Source organism: Centropristis striata, chromosome 3 (assembly GCF_030273125.1).
Source record: "Centropristis striata isolate RG_2023a ecotype Rhode Island chromosome 3, C.striata_1.0, whole genome shotgun sequence".
NCBI classification, from domain to species: Eukaryota; Metazoa; Chordata; class Actinopteri; order Perciformes; family Serranidae; genus Centropristis; species Centropristis striata.
In genome coordinates, this window is record NC_081519.1 from 10,937,113 (window position 1) to 10,956,495 (window position 19,383).

The window sequence follows — 19,383 nt, forward strand, 5'->3', positions numbered from 1 at the left end:
TTTGTTACAAACACATGCATGCTTAACAACAAGGTCAGACACCGAAGGCAATTGTGATTTTTACTGTTTTTATACATTTTTTTAAATATGTAGTTGGTCACTACATCAAAAAGAAAAAATACAGTATTTGTGGCCACAGACAATTTAAAATTGATGTATAACCATTGATACCCATTAAATCATGGTGTTCCTTCATTGTTATTTTAAAATTAGGTCAGGGTTAATGCCAGCGTAATGTAGGATTCGATGTTTCTGTAATTCTATTTTTTAAAAAGCCTAAGGATCTTTTTTTTTTTTTAAATCAAGATGATTAAACGCATTTTGGAGATATTGTTATAATCTTCTCAAGGACTCAGTATAAATGCGTTTTATATGATTACGATATGACTTTCACACAAATGCATTATTTCCACATCTACATGTTCTGAATCGTTTGGGGAAAAAAAGATGGTTTAAATGTAAACAGTTTTTCTTATGAAATTTATTTTTCTACGTCTGAATTTGTGCTTTTATTTTGAAAACTCCCCCGAAAGGGATTAGGTTTACGGAAGAGCCTTCAACTTCCGGAAAGGATTGTGTTTTGCTTAGCGATAAATAATTCACCTTCCTGGTTGGAAGGCTACCTTGACAGGTAATTGATGTCCATTTAATTAAATGACCACAGCAGTTGTTGTAACAGTGTGCTATTTAGATTGGCTTATATATTGGTTTCGTCGTAAAGACTTTTATCTGGCTGCTGGCAAGTTAATTCATAAACCAGTACCGCCTGCTCGACTGGTTAGCGACGGTTCACCGCTAGCTAAAAGGTAACGTTAGCAAAATGAAATTTGAGCGATTCGCCACCTACTAACTTACACACGTATAAGAGCGTTTAATTCAAATGTAATTCAGCTCCTTGTTATTGAGTGTACCATAATAATGCGGTGGATTTGGTTAGGTCGTCAGAATCTTGCGGTTGTTTACATTTTGTACTCCATGTTCCGTCTATGCTAATCAACATCCGTCTGGCAGGCTTTGCTCAGCAGTAACTCGGTTAAACGTTTTGATTGTGTTGTCATCCCCGGTCCTTTATCAAATGTCACTATTTTGTTTTATATCTGGAGTATTAATGCCGTTGTTTACATAGTCGATGGGTGATTTTGGCTGGTGACAGAGGTAACCAGATAAGTTAAGCGGCTTCTTTGTTCTCTTGTTGTGAACGTGTGATCGATGAAACACATCTTTCAAATGAGACCCAGATTAATCGCCAGACATCTGTAATCAGGAGTTAGATATATCTTTCAGTGTTAGTTACAGGTCTCAAAAGACCCTGCAACATTAAAATCACCTTACTGTAATGTATATTACAATGTAGTTGAACAATAGCGTGTTCATAATGTCCCTGCATCGTTTTAGGTCAGGCTCGCAGACTGTATGTTCTGTACATTTACTGTACCATCAATAAATGCACATACAACCATCTCTGTGTAGAGCAACTTATTATCACTGATGTTCTAATATGTACATTTAGAACTGTCCTGTTTATTGTGGCAGATAATAATACATAACCAATTATATGAATCTCGAAATATTGGTCTTAATCTATATTAGTCTTACAAAAAAGATCAATATAGACACCCTTTCTTATTCCTGTGCGACTTCTTAATTTTTCATTAGGCGAATTTACTGACTAATTTTGAGTTGATTTGGTTTCACAAAGCAAAATCAGCAAAGTCCAAGCTCAGTTTCGGTGCCACTTATATTGGGAACTATGCTGAATTTTTTTTTATAACACCAAATCAACTGAAAATAAGACATATTAACTGAGATGAGCCTGGCTTATTTATCAAAAGATGATTTGTATTTTTTATTTAACCTTTATTTAACCAGGGAATATCCCATTGAGATTAAGAACCTCTTTTTCAAGGGAGCCCTGGATTGATGATTTGTGATGTCAAATCATCTTGTGCACAAAACATAGTAACAATCAGACCTCCATATAGATACTGTTTGTTTTCCATCTTTTGCCTGAATATAAAAGCAGTTATGTTCGTTTGCTTTTCTATATGGAGTTTATTGTTTATTGTTTAAAAAAAAAAAAAAAACTCTTATTCTTTTCTCTTCTTTTCTTCTTTAACATATAGCACTCCTGTAGCGATGACAGTTAGCTCTTAAAGTTATGTACTTACTCGATTCCTATGGTCTATGTCTAGTACCATCAGGTTGAATGCACTTATTGTAAGTCGCTTTGGACAAAAGCGTCTGCTAAATGACATGTAATGTAATGTAATGTATTGTCTTTGTTTAGCTCTTTGCCTTTATTTTTTCTCCCTGTAAACGTGTTCAATGTGAAGTCCAGAGTAGATTGAGCTACTGATAACTGCAGTAAAGTTTTTTGTATATGTCAACGTACTAAGCCAGTGTAGCTGTTTTTGATTCTATTTGTTCAGGAGGAAACTGAAGTGTACCTTCTTAAGCAGAATACAGAGGCGTTGAGTGGATCATCAGGCAGTCTCCCTATGTCAGGCCGAAACGGGTCTGCAAGTGATGCAGACTGCCGGATCTCTGAGGACTGTAATGCCCCAGATGTTGAGCTGATGGAGCTGGGGCCACTGTTGGAGGAGGGAGGGGGGCGACCTGCAGCATCTAAAGGCGTCCACTCAGAGGTAGGACTATTTTAAAAAAAATCTCAGAGAAAGGTTGTTAAGGCTCAGTAACCCGAATATTATCCTGTGATCTCTAAAGGGAGCTGCGATGCTTGCCGACGAGGAAGAGGAGGATGATGATGAGGTGGGAGAGGTCCTGACCTTACCACTTCAGGCTCACCATGCCATGGAAAAGATGGAGGAGTTTGTACACAAGGTAAAAATATCTTCTCAATTTAATAAACATAAAATGTGTAACAGGTACCAGCTCAGTTTACAACACCCATCTACTATAGATCTTATTTGAAAGTTTATACTTTCAGACTGAAGCAGGCACCAAAAATAAACGTGTTGGAGGCTGAACACAGATTTCTATAACAATGTTTATTGATATTGCCACTACTTGTATACATACAGTAGTTAATTCTGTTTTATCAACATTAGATTCAGCTTAATCTGACAAAGTTGACTGAGTTTCGTAAATATGGGTGGGCAAAAAAATGAGAAAAAAAGATGTTATGACATTACACTATTTGGCACCCTGCATAAATCTTGCATCGACCATGTAACATTAGCTGAAACTTAACACCCTGTTGGTGTCAAAGGTGTATACCAGCCAGGTGTAGTAGATTTCTGTAGTTCAGCAGAGTGGATAATGGACATGCAGTTGCTGTTCTGGGTCTCTGAACAGCAACAACCAAGGAATAACCTGCAACCGTTGTGTAGTTTATGTGGACCATTTGTGGGTTTGTTTTTTATGATTCCACATCACACACACGTTGTGTGTTGTATAAGACACAAACAAGTCACCATGGGAGACGTGTCAGCTTACAACTAAAAGCTTAGCGGTCATTAAAAATAGCAGCAGAACACATCCAGATATTGAAAAGACCACAGACCTGCTGTATGTTAAAGACGGAAATGGTGCAACTAATATACACCCATGGAAAAATATTAGACCACCCTTGTTTTCTTTAATTTCTTCTTCATTTTAATGCCTGGTATAACTAAAGGTACATTTGTTTGGACAAAAATAACGGTAACAACTGAAAAAGCTCATGAGAGTTTAATTTAAGAGCTGATATCCAACCATTTTCCATGGTTTTTCTTGATAATGATTTTGGTTATTATCAGGAAAGCCATGGAAATTGCTAGATATCATCTATTAAATTAAACTCTTATGAGCTATTTATGTTGTTATCATTATATTTGTAGTTGTACCAGGCATTAAAATGAACAAGAAACTGAAGAAAAAGGGTGTTCTAATAATTTTTCCCATGACTGTGCATTACTTTGTCTTAAAGATCACCAGCTCTTTATATGCAGACTATCAGTTTGAGAGCTTTATAGTAATTGTAAATATATATATAAAACTCTTCTTTCTCCTCAGGTTTGGGAGGGCCGCTGGAGGGTCATCCCTTTCCATGTTCTGCCAGAGTGGCTAAAGGATAACGATTACCTCCTGCATGGACACCGGCCCCCTATGCCCTCCTTCCGGGCCTGTTTTGGAAGCATTTTCAGAATTCACACTGAGACAGGAAACATCTGGACTCACCTGTTAGGTGAGTATAAAGCGCTTCGTGAAACATTCCTTTCTTCCTTTTTCTTTTTTTTCTTTTTTTTACAGGAAAAATGAAAGTAACAAGAGACTAAATGAAATGAATAGGATCCCTTTACTAATTCACATAATTACACTGGCAGTAGCGATTTTTTTTCACATTTCATGTTTTGTTGCTTTGTAATGCTTTGAAGCAATACATTGCACTGTCTTTGCAATGTTTTATTTTACGTAACTTTGACTAGTATTATTTCTTGATTGATGTTTAAATATAAATATTTCACCCAACAGAATAATGGTATTCATTATCTGGGGATACATTTCATCCAGAACCCCCAACTTAATGTTTAAAGCTGTAAATTTAAATCGAATGTTGAGTGGCCTTAGCCAGTTTGGTTACTGGTTCACAAACCTGCAACATATTCACCAGAGAAAAAACAAACCTGTTCTTTCTCTTCCTCATTACAGAATCGCTGAAAGGCTGGAACATAGGTTTAAGCAGCAGATTCTAGCTTCTTTTGTTTTAAACAACTAGGCATGTTAGTGTAATAAACTGAATATCTCTCAACAGCTCAGGCCTCTTCTCTTGTCAGCTATCAGTAAAACACTCCTATTTGTTCCCTCAGGGCTGATCTTATTCATTTGCCTGGGCACGTTAACCATGCTGAGGCCCAACATGTATTTTATGGCCCCGCTGCAAGAGAAAGTGGTGTTTGGGATGTTCTTCCTGGGGGCTGTGCTCTGCCTCAGCTTCTCTTGGCTTTTTCATACCGTCTACTGCCACTCTGAGAAAGTGTCTCGCACCTTCTCCAAGTAAGTCCTCCTCACACAATTTCAAACACTGCTTCTCACACACCTGCACATACACGGTGTTAAAGGAATTATTTTTTACTGTCAAAGTATGTGCCTATTTAGACTTAATGCTCTTATAGTAGGCAGAATTTACATTTCAGGCATCTGTATGTTTCTTCATACTGGACATGCAGCTCAAGCTTGCCATCTGGAGTTCAGTACAAATAATGAGCGGTACACACACAAAAATTATTCAAGGAAAGATGATCAAAAGTCAAAACTGACATGATACTACAGTGTACTTTGTGGAATGGTGACTTCTGACAAATCTATGGTTATATCTGCCAGAGTCCATTAACTTACTTCATGAGGTTAATTTAGGCTCAATTATCATCCTGTATGCTGTTGTGTTCATGCTCGGACCATAATGAACAGTGAGTATTAGGTCGCTTTCACATTTAAGTCTGGTGAACTCAAGTCTGATCAGTGGTGAAGTTGCAACATTGTTGCATTTTTAATTTGCTTTGCTTTGCTTTCACACACTTTGTTTGATCTGCAGCAATGTTTGATGCATTTTATCAAGTGCATCAAACATTGTTAACAAATGTCCTTCGTCTATTGGACCGAATATGTGAGGGAACGAGCTGAAGCTTTTTTCAAAGCAAGTCGTGGACTTTAATATATTGTTGGGTTGAGTTTTTTCACTTTTATGCAGCACTGATCCGATGTGTGATTGAATCCAATCCAACCATTCTGTCGCTAAATAATTTGAAGACTTTGTCGTTTTTCAACTGTGTTCTGTGATCATCTGACCATATTTGGATGAAAGCCTCTACTTCATCATTAGACCACGTCTGTCCACGAGACATTTTTCACACCTGCTACTACACTGCTTTGTGTTGATGCTCAAATATCCACCAAACTCAACCCAGAATGCACTGTGTTTTGGTTCGATTTCTTCATTTGGTTCAGACTGCATTCTCATTTGCAGTGAGCCGAACTCTGGTGACCCCCATTTATTAGTGGACCAGAGTTCGGTTCTTTGGTCCTCACCAGAGTTTGTTTGAGCATTCACACCAGCAAAAACCAAGCAGACTATCTGACAAAATGCACAAGTTTCAAGCTGCTCAGGTGTGAATGCCCCCTTGAGTTAAGATAGACCGGAAAACTGGTACCATCTTACCATAAGGACCACTTTAAGTTCCTGTGAAAATGTCAGAAATGAAACATTCCATTAAAACATTATTAAAGCATCAGAGTTGTAAACCACTTCATAACATGGGAAGACATCCTCTTTTTTTTGCACGCAGCAGATCTTTCCACCCAGCTATTGTCTCTGTGTCCCCCCTCTCTCTTTAGGCTTGACTACTCGGGCATCGCCCTCCTGATCATGGGCTCCTTCGTGCCCTGGCTGTACTACTCATTCTATTGTTCCCCTCAGCCTCGACTAATCTACCTCACCATTGTATGCGTCCTGGGCATTGCCGCCATCATAGTGGCCCAGTGGGACCGTTTCTCTACACCTCGTCACAGACCTACAAGAGCAGGTGGCCACTTTAGGATCAAATTCACTTTGTAGACACTGGTTTTGCTTCGAGTTATAATTGTAATGTGGATGTTAACATTTTCCAAATGGCATAACTGAAGTCCATGCTTGTCTTAGGTGTGTTCATGGGTCTTGGACTTAGCGGCATTGTTCCCACCATGCACTTCACCATCGAGGAGGGCTTTGTTAAGGCCACCACAGTCGGCCAGATGGGTTGGTTCTACCTGATGGGGGCCATGTATATCACTGGTGCGGGTCTGTATGCAGCCAGGATCCCTGAGCGCTATTTTCCTGGGAAGTGTGACATCTGGGTGAGTATTTCACGTGTTTATTTGATACATCATAAGTTCATTGCATAACAGAAATTAAGAAAGCCGGGGGAAAGTCTCGCAAACAGTTATGCCCCCCCCCCCAAAAAAAACATTAAAAAAAACATAATGGAGAGGAAAATCAGCCAGGTTTCGATACTTTTATGTTTATGAACACAATGCAGTGCTTCGCCTTTGCTTCTTTGTTAACAAATGTAAATACTGAGGCACTTACAACTGGGTATTGTTTGAAATTGTAATGCTCTAGTGCTGACACAATGTCTGAGGCTACGAACTATCACACAACTTGTGCAATATAGTCCAAGTCTCATTTATCCAGATTAAGGTTAAGTCCTTCTCAAATACAGCAATTTCTTGCTAAAAAATCTATTTTAAGCACTTCCTCATAAATAACCTCACACTTGGGCAAGTGCAAGTGTGAGGTTAACTTCCCTAATGTTACTTGTTGTCTGAACACAAGCAGCAGGAACTTTAACTAAATAATGAAAAGTCTGAAATTTGCAGTATTTGGACTTCAGTCTCAAGTTCAATATTTTTTTTCGGACATTCAATACCAGATTTCAGTACGTGAATTTTTTCAGCACCAAAAATAAATGGCGGTTGAATACACAGCAATTGTTGCATCTGTCAAATAATATTCATTCACAATAGACTGAACTCTAAGGGAGTGCTTATTGTTGTTGTTTACACTGTGGGGATTAAAGAGACAATAAGAGGAAGCAGTAGTTTTAAGTGCAGCTGAAGATAATGTATGCTCCTTTGTTTGATTAAACACAGGTAAAATATGATTAATGAAGCTGATACATCATCTGTCTCTCTCTCCTTATAGTTCCACTCTCATCAGATATTTCATGTCCTGGTCGTGGCAGCAGCGTTCATCCATTTCTACGGGGTTTCCAACCTGCAGGAGTTCCGCTACGGCCTCGAGGGAGGATGCACAGATGACTCTCTACTCTGAGAGGCCTGACTGTGACTTACTCATACTTTTCTTTATAGTCTCCCACATACACGCACACGCACACACACACACACACACACACACACACACAAACAATCACTTAAAATGCTGCTGGAATTCAATATAGTCACTTATTGCTCCTTCTGTACTTCTGATTTGCTAACATCTTGTTTGGGTTTTGGTGGACTTTCTGTTTGGCTCTTTTTTGCTCCAATAAAGTAGCATTAACTAGCCATTGAACTACGGAGGGAATCTTCAACAGGCACTACTACTTCAATATTTATGAAACTTGAGTCTACATTTTCAAGTAAGGTCAAAATGGGATTTTAACCAAAATCGTTTATTCCTGTAAGTGATGGTTCTTAAAAAGTCACTAGCACCCCAACCTCTTCATAGTCTGTTACCGTTGCACAAACAGTACAGAGAGTATTATTTGTGCTGTAGCAGAGGGCACATACTGTAAACCATTCCTGTCCTCCCTCCTAGTTTCCATGCAGGTTAGAGGATTAATGTGCTGTCCACCAGAAGTGAAGTGTAAATCATGTAGGGCCGTTTAGATGCTTGAGGGCCTGCACACACTTTTGTATATTCTGTGCAAATACAGTGTGTGTACATGTCACCAGGGGCCAGATGCGTAAAACTCTGTGTAGATTCACAACTGAGACTATTTGTCAGAGTTATAAAGCCACGCATACACACAAGCCTAATGTCAACACTCACAGTGAGCCATAAATTAATATAGAAACACCCTTAAGCTCCGTTTGCATATTGATATTTGAGCCCAACTACCACCCATTAAACCTGTCAATGACTATCACAGCAAAGAAGAAATGCAGTTTCAGTGACACATCTATAAGGTTCACAGGCAGGGCCATGACAGCTGTCGATACACACAGCTGTGGCTATTTATAGTATCTGTACCACTAATTCATCACACGTTTCTGCAAAACATCCCATCGCTATTAAGTGTAAGAAGTATGATCAGTGATCCATTCACAGCACTTATGTGATAAAACTGATTTTACAAAGTGCTTTTGCAGTCCTGAAACGGTCATTAACAGGGAGATGATGGCTCAAATGTAAATCATCATTCATTAATGATTTAAAATCAAATTTTATAAATGCGCCTTTGATTGAGATTTTACAGAACGCTGTGCAGCCTGCAAAAAAAAACAATCAGAAGAATTGGCAAACAACCTGAAAATGAAGTGTCATTATGAGGTTGCTTCTGTTACTTCATAGGTCACCTCTATGTTACCTGCAGTTATCTCAGCTAAAACAGTGTGGATTTCTGGTCTGCAGCAGGTGCACACAATCTAGCCACACATTCTTTCTTTATAAATCCCAGTTCATGTGTGGAAAAAGGTGTATGCATGGTTTTTGTGCGTACACTTAGTTTATTTATCTGGCCCCGGGTGTTTTCTAGCTGTGCTGACACTGATTGTGCAGCTGTGTGTTACAACCTGGAGGACTGCTACGAACGCACTCATGCCCGCTCTGCAATAAAACATGTACTGTCCTCTTAAGACCCAGGCAACCAATGAAAAATATTGTTATTATAAATGATCTTACATCCTATAAATATGCTCTTTAGATGCATCTGAGCAACATTATGTTTAATGCCCAACAGAAATATGATCAAAAAGCAATGGATTGAATACGCAAACAAAAATAATTCTTGTTTCTTTTTTTTTCTTTTTTTTTACTCTATACTGAAATTTTTTGACGTTCCTTGGCATTATGATGCATCGTTTTAATCGGGAAAACTCCCAAACAAATTGATAAACAAAATGGCACAGAAAAGCTGCATTTGTGCAAAAATACATTGAGCCCCAGTTGAGGTTGGACTAAAATGCTTAAAATGTTAAAAAGAACTCTCTTGCCATCACGTTTCAGACAACACATCATTGATTAATTTCCAGAGTGATAGTTCCTGGGCGACGCACAATGTACAGATCTGGATCGGTCAAATTATGTTTTTGTCAGCTAGAAATATTTCTTTTGTGCTAGATTTCAGATGCAATGATAGGTGTAAATATCAAATGCACCTTAGTGTATACTATTAAATTCAAAACTTTAAATCACCATATGGGGTTTAAAATGTGTTATGTATGATTGATATAAACTTTTAGTATTCCTGTGCCTTAGGCCAATGGAAATGTTTTTAAATAAAACGGCCTATCTTAACAGTCAAGGGAGCTTCAAGGATTTCCAGATGTTGACTTTTCTTGTTTTCCTTGCCATATATATATATACAATCGAATCATTATTGAACTTACAACTCCATGGATAGGTTGTATCAACTGCTGTTTAAGACTCCTTTTTCTAGATCAACTTATTCGAGCTTTATTACAAAAGACTAAAACAATGTGTATTCTTGACTTTGTGTAATGTCCTGTGTAGAAAGTGATAAATCATACATTTCACTGAAATGTAAACATAAATATTTATTAATGGTAATCTTGGAAAATTATTGTAATAAATTTTTTTCCACATGTACAAACATGTTGTCCAGTTGTTTCTTACACTCTAAGCCTATTACTTTTTCTAATGACACAACAGCTCAGTCATTTGTGAACGTTTCGTTCACTTTGAACTAAACTTTTATATTATTTTGAGCACAAAAAAATTTCCTCAAAATTTGCCATTCATTTCTAGAATTGGCTGCTGGTTTGAGATCACTCAATGGCGGTTTATTTTGGACAGGGAACCATTGGGTGAAAGGCAAGAATAAGAACAAAGTAAGTTCTGGACAGGACATTTCATACTTAAACGAGAAATTCAAGTGCAGAACTCCTGGGAAGTCCACATAAGGCCCTCCCACTGCAGCACATGTCAAATTCTAATTCAAATTTCTGAACAATTACACAATAGTTGTTGGACACCACACATGAAAAAAGTTCTGCCCAGATGATGTGTCAAGAACAGAAATGTATTCTCAAGTTCTCAAGTCTGTTCTTCCGGAGTATGTATTAGCCTTAACACACACAAACACACATTTTCATTAAGAAACACACATACACACACAAATATAATATCAAAATATGTCACTACACCCGAAAGTATTAAAATCTGATATGAAGAGGTGTGTCCAGTGTATTGATTGATTAAATTGAATTGATTAAATTTGAGTTGCTGTGAAACGTAGCATGGAAGGTACTGACATGATTTTCTGTAACAATATTTATGTAAAGTACATTATTTAAACACCCGTAATAGAAATATGTACAAGACCAATTTAGAACCATTTAATAATGGTCATTTTTTAGTAAAATTGGCTCCTCAGCATGATGGCAATGACAAAACAAAATCTGTTTTCAAGTAAGCAGTACTTTATAGCAGCCATGTCTGAGAATAATTTTATACAGTTGTATTAATGTTAAATCTAAAGACAAATAGAATGTGATTAAACTTTTGGAAATTAATATATATATTTATTATTTACAATAAAATATATTACAAAAATACATTTAGAATTTAAATGTTATAGAAACATATCTATGTGGGGGGAAACCGGAGGACCTGGAGAAAACCCAAGCTATCACATGGCGTCGGTGTTGCCACTGTGTAGCCCCTAAAAAAAAAATCAAGATTGGGGAAGGGATGGGGGCTGTAGCAGCCTCCATCTCACTCCTACTCTATGGTTCTTTTTGCAAATTGCAACTGGAGGAGACTGGAGCACCCGGAGAAGACCCTCACTATCATGTGGCGTTGGTGTTGCCATTGTATAGCCCTTAAAAAAACGAAAATGAAGATTGGGGAAGGGATGGGGCGTGGGGGCTGTAGGATGGATGGTTTACTGCTGTCCAGCTGGACAAGCAGCACCTTCCTCTTCCTGCTACTCTCTGGTTCTTTTTGCAACTGCTGACTGGAGGAGACCGGAGCACCCGGAGAAGACCCTCGATGTCGTGTGGCGTTGGTGTTGCCACTGTGTAGCCCCATATTATATAAGAAAAAACACAAGAAAGAAAAGATTGGGGAAGGGGTGGGGTTGGGGGGTGTAGTTGTGATGGTTTACTGCTGTCCAGCTGGACAAGCAGCACCTTCCTCTACCTGACTCCTGCTGTAGCGGCTTTTCTTCCTGCTCGCCCAGCGCGAGGAGCCCTGTTTCTCCTCCTCTTTCACCTTGCCCACCTCCTGGTGTCCAGCCTGAGCTGAACACCCAGCAGCCTCGTCCTCACTGCTGCTTTGTGGCTTCTTTTTCCTTCTGTAGCGCTTTTTCTTCCCCTTTCTCTCCCCATCTACCTCTGCCTGTCCAGTCTGAGCTGAGCCTGCAGCCTCTGTCTCACTGCTCCCCTTTGGCTCCTTCATGTTCTCGTCCACTTTCTCCTGTTGTTCCTCTTCTTGTCCAGTCTGAGCTGGACACACTGCAGGCTCGCTCTGTGGCTTCTTTTTGCCCCAGGAGCCTCGCTTCTTCCCTTTCTTTACTTGCTCTTTCTCCTCCTGTCCAGTGTGAGTTGGGGACACTGTTGCCTCTGCATCCACACTGCTGCCTCGCTCTTTCTCAAGAACTTGTGCCTGCAGCTGGATGTTTTTAAGAGTCACAAGCTGCAGTTTCTCCTCAGCTGTGCTCACCCTTTCCATCAGAGCCTTTTCTTTCTCCAGCCACAGCCTCTCCATGTCCTTCTGTCTGCTCTTATAGCTCTCCTCCCTCTCAGCAAGCTCTCTCTTAAACTTCTCTTCCAGATCAGAGCAGGTCTTTTTGCTCTGATCCAGTTCTACCTGTTTGAGAGAGAGCTGGCATGAAAGGGTGTAATGCTGCTCTGAACAGACCTTCAGTTCACTTCTAAGAGTGCTGGTCACCTTCTCTTGTTCAGTGACCTGCTGCTGAAGCTGGTCCAACTTCCTCTGACAGTCCTGCATTTTCTGCAGGTCAGAGCTGCTCTGGGTGTCACACGCTGTGTTGACACCTGACACACCGTCAGTCCGAAGGGCAGCCTTCAGCTTCCCGCATTCTCTCATCCAGAACACGGTTTCTTCCTGCTGTGCCAAGACACTTTCTTTCAGTGAGGAGATTTCTTTTTCTTTCTCTCTGAAAGATTCCTCTTTCTTCCTGCACTCCTCCTGGACGGTCTTCTCAAGTTATTCCTTCTCTGCATAGTGGTTGGATAAAGGCGTGTAGGTGTATGAGATCAGGATGTAGTCAGTAAAATAACTGTGTTTAGTTCACTAAGTCGTTGACTATAGGTCACTGTAAAACAAAGGTAACTGTCTGGTATCGAATGGTTGGGAGAAATGAGTTTTATCTCGTATATGGGGGTGTAAAGGCAAGAAAATAGATCCTTCATTGTCTTTGATGTTTTCCAGAATATTGCATCGTCATTTCAAAAATGGTGACGTCATATTAAGCTGTGCATGCGATGCGCGCGGACGCACACACACATATATTGTACATTTAATGGCATAGTTTAATGACTGATTCTTTTCTATATGGACTATTTACTTTCTGTTTTGGCATATTCGGTCGTCCATGAAGGTGAACCATAGCTTTTATGTTCTTTTTCAGCTATTCGGCTGGGAACAGCAGCAGATTTGTTTTGGGTTGGGTTTTTTTTATTATCATCTGTTGTCTGTGTAAATGTTCTGCCACATTTTTAACAGTATAAATAAATAAATAAGCAAACAAATAAATGAATAAATAAAGTAACAAACTTAATTTACATTACATCCCTGACCTCCTGGGCATGCATCAATAGGAATGTGTGTTTATAGGAAATATTTACACACCTGTATTAATATAATTTAATAATATGACAAAACAGACTATATATCACATATATAGTTTCCTCAGGTTAAAATTCCATAGGTCATTTTGTACTTCTACTTGACTGCATTTTAAAAGAATATCTTATGTAGACCTGCCTTTTACTCAATTGTATTCATTTAACAACAAAAGTTAGGCTTACATTAAAATTAAAAATAATAACAAGTAATTGTTTTACTTTTTACACTTTATACGTACAATATGTTGGTAATACTTCCGTATGTTACTGCTTAAGTAAGCACTATAATTTAACACTACAGTTATATAACAGTAACAACAACAACAAATAAATAATATTTCACATTATCCATAATAGTGGGGCGGATTAGCTGAACAATCGTTCACTTTGTGATAAAAGCATGAAATTTGGTAGATGCGTTGGTGAATATGTTTCAAACAAATCTGGATATTGGGCCACCTCAAAAGCGCCCCCTAGTGGCCGTGGCAGGCATTTGTTATACGAATAAATCAATGATGAATAAAAACTGCCCTTTTAACAATACCAACTGGTGATGAATTGTATATTGTTGGAAAGCCTGATTAGTCACCTTTACAACGAGGTACAGCTTGTAAGGATCGTGTATTCATGGAATGAGCAACGGGGCTAAACGTGTGCGTAGCACCCCCCAAAAATGTGCATCCCCTGTGGGGCGGATTAGCTCAATAAATCACAAGAATTGTTTATTTTGTGATAGAAGCACACAATTTGGTGGATGTGTTGGTGGATATGTTTCAAGCAAATCTGCATATTAGGCCATCGCAAATTCGCCCCCTAGTGGCCATAGCAGTCATTTTCTTCGTTAAAATTACAAAAAATATTTAAATTATTTCTTAAAATATTTTTTAAAAATTAAACTAAATATACAAACGTAAATTAAAAAAATGTAAATACACATATTAAATTAACAAAAAAACAGTTAGACACTCTTTCAGTTATTTTTCCTGCTCCACCACAATCAGGCTAGCCATCGAGCTAGCTAGCATTTGCTTCCTGGGACAAGCAGTGCAGTGGACTGTCCATCAAGGTATGTCTAAATATTTTATTTCACCTGTTATAATTATGAATAAAATATGCTATGAACATCATAAAGGCTAAAGAGAAAAACAATCATCATGGGCCTTGGTGGAAAAGTAAATTAGCAAGATAGCAAAAATAGGTACTTAAGCTAGCTAGTTAGCTTGGAACATGTATCAGTGGCTGTTGGGTGTGAAAGCTTAATAAGACACTGTTAAATTATGTCCTGTGGAATGTGGACATCTCTCTCTGCACACACACACACACACACACACACACACACACACACACACTATATGTCATATGTCTCCTTTGCCCATGTGATTCTTTTTTTCTTTTTTTTTAAATGTATTTTATAACTCCATCAGAGTTAGTCAGGTGGCTTAGGACCAGATTTGAGAAGAAGGGGGACAAGCCGGACAAAAGCACCAAAATTTTTCCACATGCTCTCTATCACCAAAGGTTTCAACTTTTGGTAGGAGCCACTTCATCAAGACTGCAGATAGGAGATGGCAGCCATATAAGCCATAAGTCTATGAGAACCAATATATCTTCCAAGCCACTTAGAAGGTCAATCTTGGTGTCAAAATATACATACATATATTATTATTATTACATATAAAGAATCATTTAAAGCTATTGAGAATATCACTGGATAACTCACTGTAAATAATTTGTTGATCAAGATCTGACATGAGATGAAAGCGTACCCTTGATTTTTTTGAGCAGTGTACATGGCAGCTAATCCACACTCTCCCGTGAACATTGATTCCAAACAGTTTCAACTCAGGATTCCCTGCTGCAGCACTTGAAGCGAGTTGCCCAGTCTGAGTGAAAATTAATACATCTATTTGATCAAATAATCTTCTAGTGATATTCTCAATAGCTTTAAATGATTCCTGGACCCAGAAAATGTATATTTTGACACCAAGATTGACCTTCTAAGTAGCTTGGAAGATATAGCATTTCTCATAGACTTTATATGGCTGCCATCACCGCAATCTTGATGAAGTGGCTTCTACTAAAAATTGAAACCTATAATGATAGAGAGTATGTGGAATGTGTGGTGCTTTTGTCCGGCGTGTCCCCTTTATTTGGCTAAGCCGCCTGACTAAGTTACACACCTCAGTACAAGGATTTTGCCAGAAAGAGTAACCTGCTACAAGTAACCCTAGTAGAATTTTATAAATGTATGATTTTTTTCTCTGTCTAAATGTGTTTTGTTTTTATTGTTGCAGGTCATACAATATTGAAAATTATTTTTTCTCTTTAAGGAGCAACAGAAGAATACAAGCCAAAGAGGAGGCCGTAGCCTGTGAATGGGAATATCAAGACCCAATAAAATGTTATACAAAGTTAATGTTCTTTTCTATTAGACTGTAATAAAGCTTTTGTCACTTTAACATGTCTCTAAATTATATTTGTGGTGCTAAAAACATGAAACAGCAGCTGTAGGGTAGGCAAAGCATTCCTCGCCAGTAACCACCGGCGGCCATTTTTAAAAATGGCCGTTTTTAAATGACCATTTTAAAAAATGGCCGCCACAGCCATCATAATTTTTTTTGCGATGGCCCAATATCCAGATTCATTAAACATGTATTCAGCAATGAGTGTACCAAATTTGATGCTTTTATCACAAAATGAACGATTGTTCAGCTAATCCGCCCCACTACACAGGGGATGCACGTTTTTGGGGGGTGCTACCCACACGTTTAGCCCCGTTGCTCATTCCATGAATGCACGATCCTTACAAGCTGTACCTCGTTGTAAAGGTGACTAATCAGGCTTTCCAACAATATACAATTCATCACCAGTTGGTATTATTAAAAGGGCAGTTTTTATTCATAATTGATTTATTCGTATAACAAATGCCTGCCACGGCCACTAGGGGGCGCTTTTGAGGTGGCCCAATATCCAGATTTGTTTGAAACATATTCACCAACACATCTAACAAATTTCATGCTTTTATCACAAAGTGAACGATTGGTGTAAAATATTGAGCTAATCCGCCCCACTATAAAAAATATTCATGTGTTTAAAAGACATCTTCTGTTATGGTCAGAATGCACAATTTATTTTAAAACTAATATTATCTTACATTGCTTAGTCCAAACGTTATTACACTCGAGTAAGCAACAAGAAGTTTTACCTACAACAGTGTTTAATGAGGAACCAAGGCCCGTTCATGTGTTTCTGAACGGAAGCATTTAGTGGCTGGTAAACGTCAATACATACATCAGCTAGAATGCTAGTTTAGGTTTAGCTAACCTGTCTGTCTCACGATTGCATTGTCATATTCAGCCGTCTTTACTTTAACATTTAGGTAAGTCTAATTCGCCCTCACTTAAGTATCTGTGTCTTATTTTTATAGTTATTTTTCCGGTCTTTGCTCTGATGAATTCAGTGTTAGCATACATGCAAGGGGTGGGGTTAACTGTATTGTTGGTGTATTATAGTTTTCTGAAATAACGTTAATCAGGCTACAATTAAACGTAAATATCAGACTTTACTGTGGTTGGGCGTAAAGATTGCTCTGGTTAAAACTTGCAAATTAAGACAAATGTGAGTTTCTTTGTCACGGACTTCCGCACTACAAAGGTTCCGAAGATATGTAGTTCCGGTCCACTCTCCCTCTCCCTGTCTGTACGCCCCATATTTATTTTCGTCAAGTTAGCTCTCTTATTCATCATAAACCATTTAGACATTTACTCCCCTTGGTTCAGTCCGAGTGCGTCGGTGAGAGAGTCTGTGTCCAAGCCTTCTGTGCATGTTTATCACAGTGAATCTGCTGTTTGTCAGGGGTCGAGATGGAGAACGATCAACAGTCCAAAGAAAGCACGGATCGGTCCGAACTGGTTTCTGAGGACGGCAAGAATAGCAAGACTGTCGTCTGTCAGCGCTGCGGATCCAAGGTGCTCTGCCCGGGGATGGCCGTGTTTGCAGAGAAGGAGGTATGATGTCTGACATTAGGCGAGGGGCTCACAACACCAGTGGCATACAGGCGATTGCTTTTGGGGGTCTTTCTTATTTAATCTATTTCAATTTCAATATGCTTTATTGGCATGACTGTAAGGCGAGCAGTGTTGCCAAAGCGTCAATCATAATATCATTCAATAAAAAGGTTCATGAAGAAGACCTAAACTTATATAAATAAATACATATAAAGAAAAGATCAGGAATAATCTCTGTCTTCAGTTTTATAGCACAGTTTTATTCAAGGTGCTTTACATTATAATAAAACCACTAGTACTGTGTACATTTGCTCCAGTACACTAACTTAAGTGCAAATTTTAGGTACATCAAAAAAACCCTTTATTGATCCACAGAGAGGAGGGTGCCACACACAGAGAAATAAGTACAGATAAATAGAAAAGTTAAAGGGGAAAAAGAGGTATACACCACTATACTAGGAGTAAAACTATTCAGATATACAGTCATGTTTCCTTCAGTTTATTGTTCATTTTAATGCCTGGTACAACTAAAGGTACACTTGTTTGGACAAATATAATGATAACAACAAAACTAGCTCATAAGAGCTGATATCTAGCCATTTTCCATGGTTTTATTGATAATGATTTTGGTTATTATCAATAAAACCATGGAAAATGGCGAGATATCAGCTCTTAAATGAAAATAATGGTCTAATATTTTTTTTTCAATGACTGTATTATGAATATTAAGCAATTCCAGACAAAGTTATGAGGTAAAGTGTTTTGGTTATGATAATAACAGTGAGTTTAGTATTGCATAAACAGCGTACAATAGAATAATATATACTATGATGTTAGTAATGATACTACAGTAGTGTTGGCTGTATGAATATAGCAAAAATAGAAGTATATTATAGTATACAATGTAGTAAGGCAGTATAACATATTAACACAGTACAGTATAGTGTGAGGTTTAAGATAGGGATATAAGAGTCTGTATGTTACATATACTCACACTAGACTTTTAAACAATTGAGGGAGATTGGTGCCTTGTGACTTCTGCAGGGTTTATACACTGAGAGCACAATACATAGTGAGGCAAGTTTTAAAGCTAGAGATCAGACTGATATAATCTGGTCTTTTTGATCCAGCTGATTTAACTATATACAAAGAAAGACATGAATACATGGCAATCTTTTAAATGTAAATACCAAGTCCAGAACTCTTAATGCACTACTGAGGCTGTGTTTTCTCCCTCCAGCTGTTCCTACCATCCATGCGGAAAAAGAGCGGCCTCAGCAGCTCCACAGAGGGCTCGGTGGATGGGGACACTCTGACTGGCCACTGGTTTGTGGACGACATGTACACTTTTGAGAATGTGGGCTTCACTAAGGACGTGGGGAGGATCAAGTATCTCATCTGTGCAGATTGTGAGATCGGACCAATCGGCTGGCACTCTTTGGATGACAAGAAAAGTTTCTATGTTGCTTTGGAAAGGGTGAATCATGCATAGTGTAAATGCATATGTGAGTCCATGTGAACTGAACAAAATAAGTTGGCAGGCTATGCATCTTTTCATGGATTTACTCCCAAAGTTGACCCCAACATAATCCACACACTAACATACAGTAAACTGTTATGTGTACATTGTTTATGATAACAAGACTGTGTCATTCCCCTCCTTCACACTGACACCAGTATGATCATCCTGTTCTAATAAAGATGTTTTTTGGAAGCTGATCTTGAATACCATTCTGCAGCTGTTACCTGGATAAAGTGATATTAATTCCTTCACCTCTGTGTATTTTAAACCACATTAAAATCAGGTCCAGTCATATTTATGATATGAAAATCCCAATGTCCATCT

General features: G+C 38.4%; 2 protein-coding genes across 2 annotated transcripts; both read left to right on the forward strand.

Annotated features, from left to right (window-relative positions):
• The first annotated feature begins 570 nt into the window (after window positions 1–570).
• On the forward strand, window positions 571–10,310 carry adipor1a (adiponectin receptor 1a). The gene is made up of 8 exons (XM_059328983.1): window positions 571–631; window positions 2,430–2,645; window positions 2,725–2,841; window positions 4,015–4,186; window positions 4,809–4,995; window positions 6,334–6,521; window positions 6,638–6,831; window positions 7,679–10,310. The coding sequence occupies exons 2-8, from the start codon at window positions 2,499–2,501 to the stop codon at window positions 7,805–7,807; spliced, it is 1,134 nt and encodes a 377-aa protein (XP_059184966.1). The 5' UTR covers window positions 571–631; window positions 2,430–2,498; the 3' UTR covers window positions 7,808–10,310.
• Window positions 10,311–16,776: 6,466 nt separating this feature from the next.
• On the forward strand, window positions 16,777–19,252 carry rabif (RAB interacting factor). The gene is made up of 3 exons (XM_059328991.1): window positions 16,777–16,909; window positions 17,386–17,537; window positions 18,778–19,252. The coding sequence occupies exons 2-3, from the start codon at window positions 17,394–17,396 to the stop codon at window positions 19,027–19,029; spliced, it is 396 nt and encodes a 131-aa protein (XP_059184974.1). The 5' UTR covers window positions 16,777–16,909; window positions 17,386–17,393; the 3' UTR covers window positions 19,030–19,252.
• Window positions 19,253–19,383: the final 131 nt, after the last annotated feature.